Source organism: Mytilus edulis, chromosome 2, assembly GCF_963676685.1.
Source record: "Mytilus edulis chromosome 2, xbMytEdul2.2, whole genome shotgun sequence".
Lineage (NCBI taxonomy): Eukaryota > Metazoa > Mollusca > Bivalvia > Mytilida > Mytilidae > Mytilus > Mytilus edulis.
This window is the reverse complement of record NC_092345.1, coordinates 30,358,333-30,373,027: the sequence shown is the minus strand read 5'-3', so window position 1 is coordinate 30,373,027 and position 14,695 is coordinate 30,358,333. Positions and strand designations below refer to the sequence as shown.

At 30.1% G+C, this 14,695-nt stretch overlaps 1 protein-coding gene across 8 annotated transcripts in view; it reads left to right on the top strand.

Moving 5' to 3' along the window:
• Positions 1-14,695, top strand: part of LOC139511925 (syntaxin-binding protein 1-like) — a 39,880-nt gene that overhangs the window by 17,037 nt on the left and 8,148 nt on the right. For 3 of the 8 annotated variants that reach the window (XM_071299116.1, XM_071299115.1, XM_071299114.1), the window contains exons 7-13: positions 353-483; positions 810-917; positions 2,149-2,356; positions 2,728-2,866; positions 3,527-3,544; positions 5,602-5,711; positions 14,394-14,504. In XM_071299116.1, coding sequence (XP_071155217.1) covers positions 353-483; positions 810-917; positions 2,149-2,356; positions 2,728-2,866; positions 3,527-3,544; positions 5,602-5,711; positions 14,394-14,504 — 825 coding nt within the window. Of the gene's footprint in view, positions 1-352; positions 484-809; positions 918-2,148; positions 2,357-2,727; positions 2,867-3,526; positions 3,545-5,601; positions 5,712-6,630; positions 6,703-8,161; positions 8,198-10,676; positions 10,719-14,393; positions 14,505-14,695 lie in introns of all 8 variants that reach the window. The other 5 variants (XM_071299117.1, XM_071299118.1, XM_071299112.1 and 2 more) reach the window with 4 other exon arrangements.

The following is a 14,695-nucleotide window of genomic DNA, read 5'->3' as shown; positions in this document are numbered from 1 at the left end:
GATGTCTGTCAGGGTAAATACATTAGGGAATGTGGAATATATCACACTTATAACTCAAATGTATTATTTAAATCAGCTTATATTGAAAAACACATGTTTATGATTTGACGTAGTGTGTAAAACTTGTTTATATTGATATTTGATATATTTGTTTGTGACACACAAGAACAGCGTCCTAAACCTAATTGTCTAACTTGGATATTTTGACCTCATCAAAGTAATATAAACAAAATACATTTAACCATCTACCACAAACTTTTTATACCAAATGTGATAACATATTATAAGACCTCATTCAACAAACATTTTAATTTCATTTATCAGACCTTGATTGACTTTGTTTTATTTCTAGGGTCCACAGAAAGATCGATCCCAGTTGTTAATTTTAGATCGTGGATTTGATCCCATAACACCATTATTACATGACCTACATTTCCAAGCTATGGCTTATGACCTACTGCCCATAGAAAATGATGTTTACAAGTAAGTAAGGTTACAGATGAATAAAGATATTGTTTTCATAATTGACTGAATTTAACACCAATTTTTAATCATCTTTCCTATAATTTATTTAAGTTATTCATATATGTTCACTTGTTTAGGCCTATGTTTCTTCCCGTTGATGTGATATAAAACAATTTTTGAAAAAGATTATAAGAATATTACTTTTTATCAAAAAAATTGTCCATATAACTTCTTTAGAATTTATGCTTTAACTTATTTAACACTTATAAGCATAAAAATATGTTTCCAGCTCTTAATATTTTCGGACACTTTCTGATGATAAGACTAAAACTATTTTTTTTTAGATATGAAAATAATGTTGGAAATGATGTTGTTGAAAAAGAGGCTCTGCTAGATGAGACAGATGAATTATGGGTAGAGCTAAGACATCAACATATTGCCATAGTATCACAGTAAGTGTTTTACATGACTACATTGGATATGCAAAGAAAAGTATGATTGAGAATTTAAATAACATTTTCCATTTTTCTTATTTAAAAAAATGGTTGTATATACTGTGATACACTTAAAGAATAGATATAGGAAGATGTGGTGTGAGTGCCAATGAGACAACTCTCCATCCAAACAACAATCCAAAAAAGCAAACCATTATAGGTCAATGTACGGCCTTCAACACAGAGCCTTGGCTTACACCGAACAACAAGCTATAAAGGGCCCAAAAAAAACTAGTGTAAAACCATATAAACGGGAAAACCAACGGTCTAATCTATATAAAAAAACGAGAAACTAGTATGAATTTACCAAACATGTTGAGCAATACAACAAACCTCATCAAACACCCACAATCCTAAAAAATTAGGCCTACACAGACAACAATGAACAAATCTTAGAACTTGTATTCATTGTAATTATTTGATTTAATTATAAATGACTATATATAGCTAGTAATGGAAGTACCTATATTTTTGATGACAGGAAAAGTTCATAAACTTTGTTTGCTCATTTTCTAATATACCAAAAATTTCTAAACAAATAGTTGTTCACCTTGTCTGTTTGTTCGTCCCACTTCAGGTTAAAGTTTTTGGTCAAGGTAGTTTTGGATGAAGTTGAATTCCAATCAACTTGAAACTTATATTTATAATTAGTACACATGTTCATCATGATATGATCTTTCTAATTTTTATGCCAAATTAAAGTTTTGACCCCAATTTCACGGTCCACTGAACATAAAAAATGATAGTGTGAAGTTCAGGTTAAAATTTTGGTTAAAGTTTTTGGTCAAGGTTGTTTTTGGTAAAGTTGAAGTCACATCAACTTGAAAACTAGTACACATGTTTCCTATGATATGATCTTTCTAATTTTAATTCCAAATTAAAGTTTTGACCCCAATTTCACGGTCCACTGAACATGGAAAATGATAGTGCGAGTGAGGCATCCGTGTACTATGGACACATTCTTGTTTATTTTTACATTAAAAAAATGTCTCTGGTCATATTTTTGCAGAGGATGCTCATACAACACAAAACCGAAATAGATGCATCAGTTAAGTGGTTTATAAAAAAGTTTTATTAACTAAATGAAAAAAATTTAGTAGTGGATTTGTCTTTCTTTATCCCTTGGGAAAGAATATTGGTATTCGAAAAAATGTACTTGAAAGTTTCAACATTTCTTGATTTATTTCAGACAAGTAACGAAACAGTTAAAACAATTTGCGAAAGATAAAAAAATGACAGACGGAGACAAAGCCAATATAAGAGATTTATCTCAGATGTTAAAGAAAATGCCTCAATATCAGAAAGAATTAAGTAAATACTCAACACACTTACATCTGGCAGAAGATTGCATGAAAATCTACCAGAAACATGTTGACAGATTATGTAAAGTAGAACAGGTAAGTAGAGTTATCTCCCATTGAATAAAATACTTGTAAATTATGACAAAAGATAATAGATTATTTTGCATCGACCTTCAAAAATTCCAAAAAGTTCATACCTGGGTATCAGTCTATAAATGATCTCTCTGGAATAGATACCACCTCCTTTGGTTGGTAATATAAAAAGTTCATAGCAATCACGATAAACTTCGATTCTTAGCATGTTAGTCTGGGATACTGAAAAGGTTAAAAAATTAGGTTAAATTATCAAGTGCTTTCTAGAATTCATATGATTAAAGGATACAATGAAAGGAAGGAGAAAGAATTGAAAAAGATAATTTGATAAAAAAAAATTGTATGTATGAATTTATTATGCTTATATTTTTCAGGATTTGGCAATGGGAACCGATGCAGAGGGAGAGAAAATAAAAGACCATATGAGAAATATTGTACCTATATTATTAGACCAACATATAACAGCATACGATAAAATAAGAATAATATTATTATATATAATACATAAGGGAGGTAAGTTATCAGATTATACTTAGTAGAACCATCGAAATTGTTTGTAGAAAGTTTTATTTTTTATTTGATTTATTAGTTACATCCAATCTCACAAAAAATAATAATTAATTATCATAAATAGAAGTGAACAATCCCATTGAAATAGATTATGTTTTAGTAATAGTTTCATTTGAGTTGTCCTTTATAGATATTATGAACATAAAAAAATATTGGCAAAAGTTCAAACGCTAATCATAAACTAAATAAATAGATTATTAGCATTAATTATCTTCAAAAGCTATATTATAACAAGACTAGTGTAAAGAGCCTTTTTAGTGCTTCTAATTTTTAAAAAAATGAAAACCTAGGCCTAACTTAACTTCATTTTGCATATTCCTGAAGTAAAACACATTTACATGTTGGTATGTTGAATGATCATTAATTCTTACACATATACATGTATCAGCAATTAGTCTACTTAGGACTGGATCAATATCATTTCCAAAAGAACCAGTGAACATCCTAAAGAAATAGTAAATTTTGAAGAAAAAAACTTTAGATAAACATTTTAGTAGTTATTAAAGCCTGTATAATATTTAAATATATGATGTTTTTAAGAAAAATGAAAGAGGATACCTGTACATGTTTAACCTATGATTTGACCTTTATATACCATTACAGATGATAAGGCTGAGGAAGGTATAAAAGTTTAATTGCACACCTGTTAAACTAGATATTTAAAACATGTACTTTTTGCAGTGCAGTTTACCTGGAAATTCTTCCAGACTATATATTATGCTTCTTATTTGCGATGAATTAAATCTGATTAATTGTTCTAGTTATTTTGATTGGCTGTATGATATTTGCATGAGGAGGATGTTTAACGTCTGCTCAGCTTTCTAGGTTTAAAAAGGGGAGATAATTTTAGGAATTGTACATCACTGGCATTTTATGTAAAAGATACTTTACAATTATTAAAGTAATGACATGCCATTACTATTTTAACTGTTAAATACTTCATCATTGGGATTTTTTTTATTTTTGAACTGTCACTTTGGGAGGAAATCATAGGTTCACGCAATTGATGAGCAAAATTAAGAATATTTTTTATTAGGAAAATCAGTAGATCTTTAGGAACTTTCAGATGCATGGCATACTTAAGCTCAATTTCTAGCTGTTTTCCGACACGATGATTTAAAGGTCCTAAAATGTTTGGAATGAACTGGCTGCAATAAACCTGCAGAATGGACAATTTCATCTAACTCATATATAATATAAACACAATTCATCATATATGACTGACAATTTACAATTTTGTAGCTTAGGAATTAACAACCCACAAATTACATTTCATTAAAAAAAATGTTGGGGTGTAACAAATTTTAAAATTCGCAAAAAAAACCTGAAAAACCAAAAATATAAGTTGCCTATCATAGAAGGTATTTTTACTTTGATGGTAGATTTCAACATAGTATAAATATATAAATTCTCTTTACATGTGTATGTTGAAAGTGCTGTATATATTTCCCCCTCAAGATGTTAATAATTTAGTTTATGTGTTAAAATTCAAATTCAAATTACAAAGAGTGGGGAAATATTGCAACTTTTGAGCAAATCTGAAAGAGTTGGTTTATTTGGATAAAATAGAGATGCATCTTCTTATTTGAGACTAGATAATTGTTTGATATTATTTCAGTTTAAAATAACTCCTGTTTCTATTACGGAGAATAAACAAAACTCTGCCATTGGACAGATGTAAACAAATTGTTACACCTCTAATGATACATTGATCCATACCTCATTATGCTTTATTCAGTTTTCTTCTTGTACAGTTACACACACTACTAAACAAACTACCTTAAATTGTCATATACTTGGTACTTTTTCATTAAGGAAAGCATGGTGAACTTTGATATAGACCTTCCTGTTTTCTAACACTAAAATCCATCATTAAATGTTGAATAGTAAAATAGAAAACATTTAATTGGTTTAATATACAATCCATGAAAAGTTTTAATATTATTTATTTTCTTTTTATGCCCCACCTACGATAGTAGAGGGGCATTATGTTTTCTGGTCTGTGCGTCCGTTCGTTCGTCCGTTCGTCCGTCTGTCCCGCTTCAGGTTAAAGTTTTTGGTCGAGGTAGTTTTTGATGAAGTTGAAGTCCAATCGACTTCAAACTTGGTACACATGTTCCCTATGATATGATCTTTCTAATTTTAATGCCAAATTAGAGATTTTACCCCAATTTCACGGTCCACTGAACATAGAAAATGATAGTGCGAGTGGGGCATTCGTGTACTGAGGATACATTCTTGTTTTGTTATTTATTTATTATTGTTAATTTTTTATTGTCAGACTAAGAGTATAAAAGTTTTACATATAAAATAGATAAAAATCTGGGTGGCTGACTTGAGTATTGCGTACATCTCATAAGGGTTTTATATAATTTATCATGATGATTGGATGGGATGCGCTCATATTGAATGTGAGGGTGCATTTTCCTCAGAATTTTGATAGGTAAAATTTTTTTTTTTTATATATTATGGGTAGTTAGGGTCGTAAAATAGTGCCGGATGCATTTTATTATGGCACAGTCCTAATTTATTGTGTTTAAGAAATATTTTACAGAATTTATACTCTACACAGGTAAATAAAATATTTTATGACCCTTTTTATTCCCCCTCTTTGAAGTCATTCTAGCTGATTGGATTTTCCTATGAATTTTAACATTATTTTTTACCTTTGATTACAGGAATATCAGATGAAAATTTATCCAAGTTAGTTCAGCATGCACAGATTCCTCAGGAAGAGAAGTGTATTATAACTAACATGCAAAACTTAGGAGTACCGATCGTACAAGATGTAAGTTACCGGTGTTGTAAATCCAAAGCTTGATTTTGTTAAAACTGTATTTAGCCCAACAGGTAACATGATAAAATCAACCATACTAGTTGCACTGTTTATTGCATAGATCCTAGAAATTAGATTTAAGAGTCACACCTACAACTTCTTTTCTTATTCATATTCAAATGAAAGAGCAAGGTCAACTAATTTTAGAATGAAAAGAGCAAGGTCAAATAATTTTAAAATGAAATGAGCAAGGTCAAATAATTTTAAAATGAAAAGAGCAAGGTCAGATATATTACATGTTTTATTAAATACCAGGCTAGACTTTGTTCTCTACACACTTAAAAGTAGATATTAAATACTTTGTTAAAATGACAATATGATTATGTTCACTCACGCCTTTTGAAGCATCTAAAAATGATGAAAACTAATTTATTGATTTCAAAGCAAATTCAAAGAGATAAATCGTGGATTTCTATCAAATGTTTAAAATGTTTATGCTTCAAGCACATCATATCCTGTTTGATTAGTTCCTATACCTTCAACTCTCTATGTTTTATTTTGTTTTTGTGTGTCTTCTCCATGATGTTTATTTATTCTAAAATTAGCTTTACTGTGTGATGTCATTCTAAAGGAGGATGCCCTGAAGAAGATAAGGAAGGGTAGGAAAACAAAATGAAAGGGCTGTTAGCAGCAAATTATTGGTGGGTTCCGGGGATATTGTGTTTGATTAAATATTTGACCTGTTTGATGTTTGAGTTACTACTGATGAGGAGTTATTAAGAATTATACTTTTTATTATTAGGTCATGTAAAAAATTATACAACAAATGTATGAACATTTTTTTGTTATGCCATTTTGTCAGCAGAAAAAATATCACTGATTGCAAAACTAATAATAATTTGTATACAATTTTGCATGCTACGACACACAGGGCCAAGGTAAAAACTTGAGTGGAATTTTAGATGATTGTTCTAGTTACGGGACATTTCAGTCAATAGCCCAGGTGAGAAAATCACTAATAATAGGCAAGGGCTGAAAACTCCTTTTTCTGAATGCACTATTTTGTCTTGGTGGTCGGATAATTTTTGCTTTACAATTTTTATTTTGTCAAAACAAGGCAGAGATGAAGAGTTTTACCTTTCCTACCTATTTTTCAACTCATTAACTCGTGTCCACATGTAATCAGAATTTTAAAGAACTTTGAAGTTTCTCAAGGCTTTGCAAATGTTAATAATAGCTCTGCTATGATGAAATACATGAATATGGGAGAAATAGATGTAAAATTAAGGTAATATTAGATTCACAATTTTAATGGGATAAACTTTGACTTAAGATATATGTCTTAGAATGGGATATACTGTGGATTCATTAGTATACCTGGAATACTTAATTTCCTAGATGTTGTGCATTGGTGGATCCAAGGGGGGGGGGGGGTTTGGCCGATCAATGCATTTGAATGGGAGCATATAGTTGGAACCCTCCCTCTACTCTGGGTTGGGAACCCCCCTTTTTAAAATGACTGGATCCGCCCTGTTGTGGGTAAAAGTTATCCATAAATATAAGTAATCAATGCAATACAAATTTTCAATAAAATTGTATACTGATTTTTCTCTCAATCCCCAAAAATGAAGGTTTGAAATTATACTTATGAAGGTCTGTGGGATATGACGATAAAGTAGAAAAATTTTTATCTTTGGATATAAATCTTAGAAAAAGATGTTGCATGAATGATGTGGGATTTTCTTTTTCCTTTTCCCTTGAAATTAAATTTTTCGACAAAAAAAGAAAAATATGACAGAAAAATATAAAAGAGTTGTAGTGGATATGGAATTTCTTTCATTTGAATGTGTTATTAAAATTTTTTTGATTATTTAAAAACCTAGCGATTATAAGAATTGAGGCTTTATTTTGTAAACTGCAACAAACATGTTTAGCAGTGATGGTATATTTTCTAATTTTACTTGTAATCCTCAAATGCAAAACTATAACAGAATTTATTTATTTATTAGTTCTTTACCCATTTTCATCTTCCCTCACTTTAAAGCTTTTGAGAGAGTGTTTATTATCAAGTAAATTATTTGAATAAGCTGGTTTAATTAACCGATCATCAAGTGAATTCTAACTTATTCACATTCTGCTTTATAAAAGATTGTGTTTACCAATTTCTTCTTTGAAATGGTGAAATTTACATTTTTGCTTCAGTAATATTATTTAGACTTTTAACAGTTTTAGTTAGCATAAAAAGATTTATATATGAGTGACTAACTATTAAATATACAATATTTCTGAACAGTCCAGAAAAAGTTTTCACTCTAAGAAAAACTCCTCCTGAGCTTTTGACTAAGTTTTGGTTTTATATACTTGGTGTGTAAGTTATTGGAGGAAAAAGTATTTTTGGAAGAAAGAAGAATATTAGATAAAAAATATTGAAGTCCTTCATACCTAAATTTAACTGATTTCAGGATGGTGAACCAGAAAAATCCAGTATTTTTAAATCGGTATGGAGCGTGGCATCTTTTTTGTAGTGAAATCAAGTTTATAATGTATGCAATAATTTTTGTTGAGAATATGACAATTAATACACTAACATTCAACATGTTCAACTATTCCTTTTTCTATGTGTGTGTGATTTGGATTTTTAACACTTCTGTCTGTATATATGTGGTTTTCTCTATAAATATTGACGTCTTTAGAAGTATTACCAATTTCTTTTAGTCTGATTCTTTTCCCCTGTTGTACAGATAACTGTTCCTCTGGTTATACCAAATTTTGTCATGCCCCTGTCATTACAGAGGGGACATTAAGTTTTACCCTTGTCCGTCTGTACTTTCGTACATTCGTACGTCCCATACATAGTATAAATTCGGTTTGCCTCAACCAAATGTTATGAAACTAATACACAATGCTTATTACCTCAAAATACAGATCAAGGTTGAATTTTGGAGGTGTCACTTTAACCGTAATAGATTATGCCTCTTTACAATTGGAAAAATTGCTAAATTTTTAGTTTACATTCTCTAACTTTAGTTTGCCTCAACCAAATGGTATGAAACTTATAAACTATGATTATTAATAATCAAATAATTACTATAAAAATGGCAAAGTTATCGCTCAATAAAAAAAAACCTGAGGAGGCTCATCATTAAATGCATGTAATGTGTGTGATCATTTTTATGCCCCACCTACGATAGTAGAGGGGCATTATGTTTTCTGGTCTGTGAGTCCGTTCGTTCGTTCGTCCGTCTGTGCGTCCGTTCGCTTTAGGTTAAAGTTTTTGGTCAAGGTAGTTTTTGATGAAGTTGAAGTCCAATCAACTTCAAACTTAGTACACATGTTCCCCATGATATGATCTTTCTAATTTTAATGCCAAATTATAGTTTTGACCCTAATTTCATGGTCCACTGAACATAGAAAAGGATAGTGCGAAATTCAGATTAAAGTTTTTGGTCAAGGTAGTTTTTGATGAAGTTAAAGTTACATCAACTTGAAACTTAGTACAGATGTTCCCTATGATATGATATTTCTAATTTTTATTCCAAATTAAAGTTTTTACCCAATTTCACGGTCCACTGAACATAGAAAATGATAGTGCGAGTGGGGCATCCGTGTACTATGGACATATTCTTGTTAAATTCAAAGTTAACCCATTGATGTGTTTTACAATTTGACTATAATTTGATGATAATTATAGGGTCTCGTTTAGTGTTCACTAAAACATGTGTGTTATTATCAGAGTGTTTGAACTAATCTACTAACAGTTAAAGCATTGTAGAATAGCATTAAGCACTCTGTTGGTATTTTCCAATGGTAGAAATACTGAATAGAAGTAGAAGTATAGGAATGATAAATATTGCTTCTTGAAATATACTTGTGAATTTTTTGCAATTTAATCTTTTAATGAAATTAAAAGAACTTATTTATAACTGTATTATGATCTTATTCATATTGCCTATACTCTAAAATCAGAAATTAGTGTAAGATTTATATTAATGCTAATAATGCGACTTAATGAGTATCACAATAATAGAAACTCAAATTTTAAATTAGATGGATATATCTGTATGTAGATTTTCTAGAAAATCTCAATAAACATTTTGCATTGTTGTCCATTCTTCAAAAATCAAGGCACTAAATGCATGCAATAATTTCTGAATTTACAGTATATGATATCTATGATGTGTAAACTATTCTAATTGGTTAAGTGTTGGATCCAGCTAGAGATTTAGTGGCTTAAATTTAATTTTTCAATAGGTTGGATTGATTTTATTTAATATATGCTGTATGATTAATACTATTTCCTCTCCTAAGAACTTACTCATCTGTATTTTACAGATGAGGTTGACTTGCCTATGAACAAAACAAGGTCATGGTGACCTATATTACACTTTTTAAGAGTATGTACACAGACAGACATTTAATTTAAAGTGAAAATAAATAAATTTAAAGTATTTACTGTCTTCTGATTGGTAAAAAGTATTAGTTTTATTTTCAATGTTGTCAATTTTTATGGCGACATGCCCACTCTGACGTTATGTATTCATACGCCAACATGTGTGTACATTGTTATTGTTAATATAAATAATATAAAAAGTTCTTTGAGCCTTATTTTTGATAGAAATTTATTTATAATGAATGGCAATAATTTATTTTGAATTTATTGAACCATAAAATTAGTTTTTGACTCTTCACATTTTACATAATCCGCTTTGCGGATGCGGATTATTCAATTTGAAGAGTCAAAAATCATTTTTATGGTTCAATAAATTCAAAATAAAAAATAGCCATTCATTAAATGACTTGAATTTATATTATGTTATGGTCCTCTACATTTTTCACTTATTTGAAAGTTAAAAAAAACTTGAATTAAAGATCTGTAAACATATAAGACTTCCCTCTTCAATTAAGAGAAGCAAATTGAAACATAATTGGCAGCACTTTGACCTTCAACTTCTTTATTAATACATCTCAATGTTACAGGAAGTTAATCCAGACATAATTGCCAACACATTGGGATTAAGTGTATGTAGATTTTACATTATCTGGCATGATTGTGTTAGGGGAATATTTTCTATTATTTACTGTATGTGTGGTACAGCGGTATGGTTGCATTTGATTGTGTTAGGGGAATATTTTTTATTATTTACTGTATGTGTGGTACAGCGGTCTGGTTCCCTGCTTCCTATACTACTGGTTTATGGACTGGTTCCTTGTACAAACAATGTATAACAATGGAGAATGAAATCATTATATCATTATTTGTTTGTTATATTTATTTTTTGAACAATTTGTTCGGCTGATACAATCTTAACAAGAGCTCTATGTTTATTAAAATGCTATTGAAATAAAAGTCTATGAAATATTCATGGATGTTTAAGAAGTATTTGTATTTGACATATTTTAAAGCAAGGAAAACATGTGTATGTTTACCATATAAACTTTAGTTAGCAAAATTGTCATGCTGTTTTTACAAATGGAAAAATTGCTGAATTTTTCATTTCAATGCTGTAATTCAAGATTGCCTTGAAAAAATGTTATGAAACTTTTACCTAATGCTTATTACCACATAACTCAGATCAAATTTGAATTTTGGTGACATCACTTTTACTGTTCTAGACTTATGCCCCTTTACAAATAGAATTGCTTAATTTTCGTTTACATGACATATGATTCTCCTTGCCTTGCACATAATTCTGGATAATATTGTCACAAAAATAGCCTCTCATAGTTAAATTTCACAAAAAAAACAAAGTCAGCTTTGAATCAATTCTTAATTGTCTGTAAAAACAGTCAGTGTTCAAATGGTTTGATGATTCTTGAGGTGACAGACTTATAATTTTGCAAGATGGCTTCCCTTGAGTGTTGCATACTTAGCCATACTTATTGTTATCATATAAGCTATGGCAGTTCTTCTTTTACTAATTATTAATTAACTCAATTGGTAAAGACTAAAAGAGATTTTACTTTGAACAGGGAATGCGGTCTTGAGTTATATTCCAATGCAAAAGTGACAATGTTTCATGTTTTCTATTGAGAATCATGGCTGATGCCATTTTAGAAGTAACACAATTTATATATATATATATATAACGGAAGACATGGCAAACAAGAACGCACTGAAAAAAAAAACCCCGAAATCAATCCAATATATTTCAAACTTTAGGTAATGAGTGACTGTGTCTGTATAAAAAGACTAAGCCTATAAACGCACTGAATGGAGCATAGGTAACGAAAGCATCTAAATACAATTAATAATTTAATTACAGGGCAGTTATTTATAAATTATGGGTGATGTAGTCAAGAGTTCACATTGAAAGGGATTAATCAGATTGGATTTGTCGCCCTTCCTTAAACTTCCTGTATCCTCCTCTCTGCTTTGTCTTTTCGTCTTTTCTGTCACTTAATTTATGTTTTCTGTGTTGTGTTGTAACTCCGTGAAATCTGTCAATGCATTATAATATCAATATAAAACTCTAGAAATTAAATCTTTTTTGATAGGATAACCAATATCTTTGATCAGTATGAACAGCCTTATGCTAAATGGTGTCATTAATGACCAAACTACTTTGTAAGGGCTGATTCAGAAAATACTATGTCCCCCCAGGAAGGCAATTTTTCTTATTATGATGTGAGTGGTTGTATTTGAAATACCAAAATGCATAGGGAGTGCTGTTCTTATTATTTTTATGCCCCATTTATTATGCCCCATTTATGGGCATTATGTTTCCTGGTCTGTGCGTCCGTTTGTTTGTTCATTTGTTCGTTGATCTGATCGTCTGTCCGTTTGTCCGTCTGTCCCGCTTCAGGTTAAAGTTTTTGGTCGAGGTAGTTATTGAGGAAGTTGAAGTCCAATCAACTTGAAACTTAGTACACATGTTCCCTATGATATGATCTTTCTAATTCTAATGCCAAATTAGAGATTCCCCCCCCCCCCCCATTTTCATGGTTCACTGAACATAGAAAATGATAGTGTGGATGGGCCATCTGTGGATTGGAGACACATTCTTGTTATTTCTGTGGGTGGTTGGTGTTTAAAAAAAAGTGCTGTCCTTGAGGGCGACATAGTATTTTCTCGTACAGCCCTAAGAATGATTGTTGACTAATATAAGATGATCTAAACACCTTTTATTTCACAAATCACTACTTTTAAATACTGGGCCTTATGAAATGTTCAAGGCTGACTGATTCCATAATGTAGATGCTTTTATCTCACCTTTCTGTGTTTTTTGTTGCAAAACATTTTTGTTTGCTTATTTCTATGCAGCCTTTTTATGTATTTTGCTGATATATAGGGATACAGCAGGATATAGCATGGCAAATAGTTAGTATTAGCCTGTTGTGAAGACTTAGTCATTATACAGTACTGACCGTGCAAGGGCTGTATAGCCAGTCAAGGACGTTAAATCATCCATTTGTTGTATTATACAGTAAAAAAGTTTATTGTAATAACACTAAATGTTAATTGAGACTAACAATAAAAAACTATATTTTAACATTTATGTGTGCAACATTTAAGTTAGAACATCTTTTTTAACTTAAATATTTTAACAAAATATAAAAATTTAAAATAATTTCTAGCTGTTTTGTTTCAATGTGTAATGAACAAGATGTCATGATTTTCCTGGAGATAACACTTAGCAGCCATTTTATTTTAAACCTTTGTGGTGCTTGATTGTGGAGTTCAAATATTCCAGCCAGAATATAAAGAATATAAGACTCTGTGTTGAAGACAGTACTTTTATAAATTGTGAATATGATGGAGAGTTGTCTCATTATCACATCTTATATCTAAGCACAGATTATTCATTTTGGGATAAATCACTTGACCTTTGTCTGAACTGTTAAATATGGGTATTTTTTTTAATCTGATAGAATAAGTTGAAGACATTTTAATCAAGTCACATGTACATGTATTTATCAATTTCAAAACTTGAAAAAAAAAGAGATCTTCAAACAATTCATTTAAATTAAAATAATAATAAATAATTATTTTATTATAGTTAATAATTGCATAGAAATTAATTGATGTAAGAATTCACCTTCAGTGGGTATGCTTATTTTTATTATCAAGTCTCCTAGGAAAAGCAACCTTATATTATTGACTGAGCGTGGAATTTATTGACAATGTGAAAGTTAATAACTCCTTGTTCTCCAGAGCTTAGGTCATGCATCTTGAAGATTTTCTTGAACCAGTTGTTTGTTTCTAAATGTACTTTTTATGAGCATTTAAAAATAAGACATTCTTAAATTAGTGACCTTATCCTTGGTAAAAAAATTCTTGATCAGAAAATATTTAAGTTTGGTGCAAGTTTCTTTTTGTGATTCATGATATTTAAGATTTGACATTCTAAAAACAATGATTTTAAATATGCATGGTATTGTACAGAGGGATTGTAATGATCACCTTTCTTGTTCCCTTTGTATTTAACTTTTCTTTGATGTGGATTTACTAAGTTTGCCCTTTTTTATTTTTTTTACATTTAAGCATATTTACTGAATTGCAGTAATACATTGGTTGTAATTACTTTTTTTTCCAGATATGTCATCTAAACTGTCTTTCATACAAACTATGGAAAAGACAGTTCACAGTCTAGTGATTTTAATGTTCTTAACCAGAGTTGTCCCCCTTTTACCAAGTAACAGTGAAAAATGCACACCATCTGTATCTATTTTATGTACATTGTTATATTTATACAGGGTGGCAGAAAGAAGGCATCACAACCTTATCAGCCATTTAACAGGAAAAAACAAATAGAAGGTGCCTATCAGATGTCTCGGTGGACGCCATACATCAAAGATATTATGGAGGTAACTATTTATTTAATATTCATTCGTATAAAGTTAAATTTGAGGCAATATTACAAATAGAAATTTTATTTTATAAAAATATAAAGCAGAGGAAATAAAGAAACATAGTTTGTACAGCAACATTAAAATATGCTGTTCTTAATATAAAATGGGTGTGAAAAAAATAATGCTGATGAGTCTTAGATGTGTAT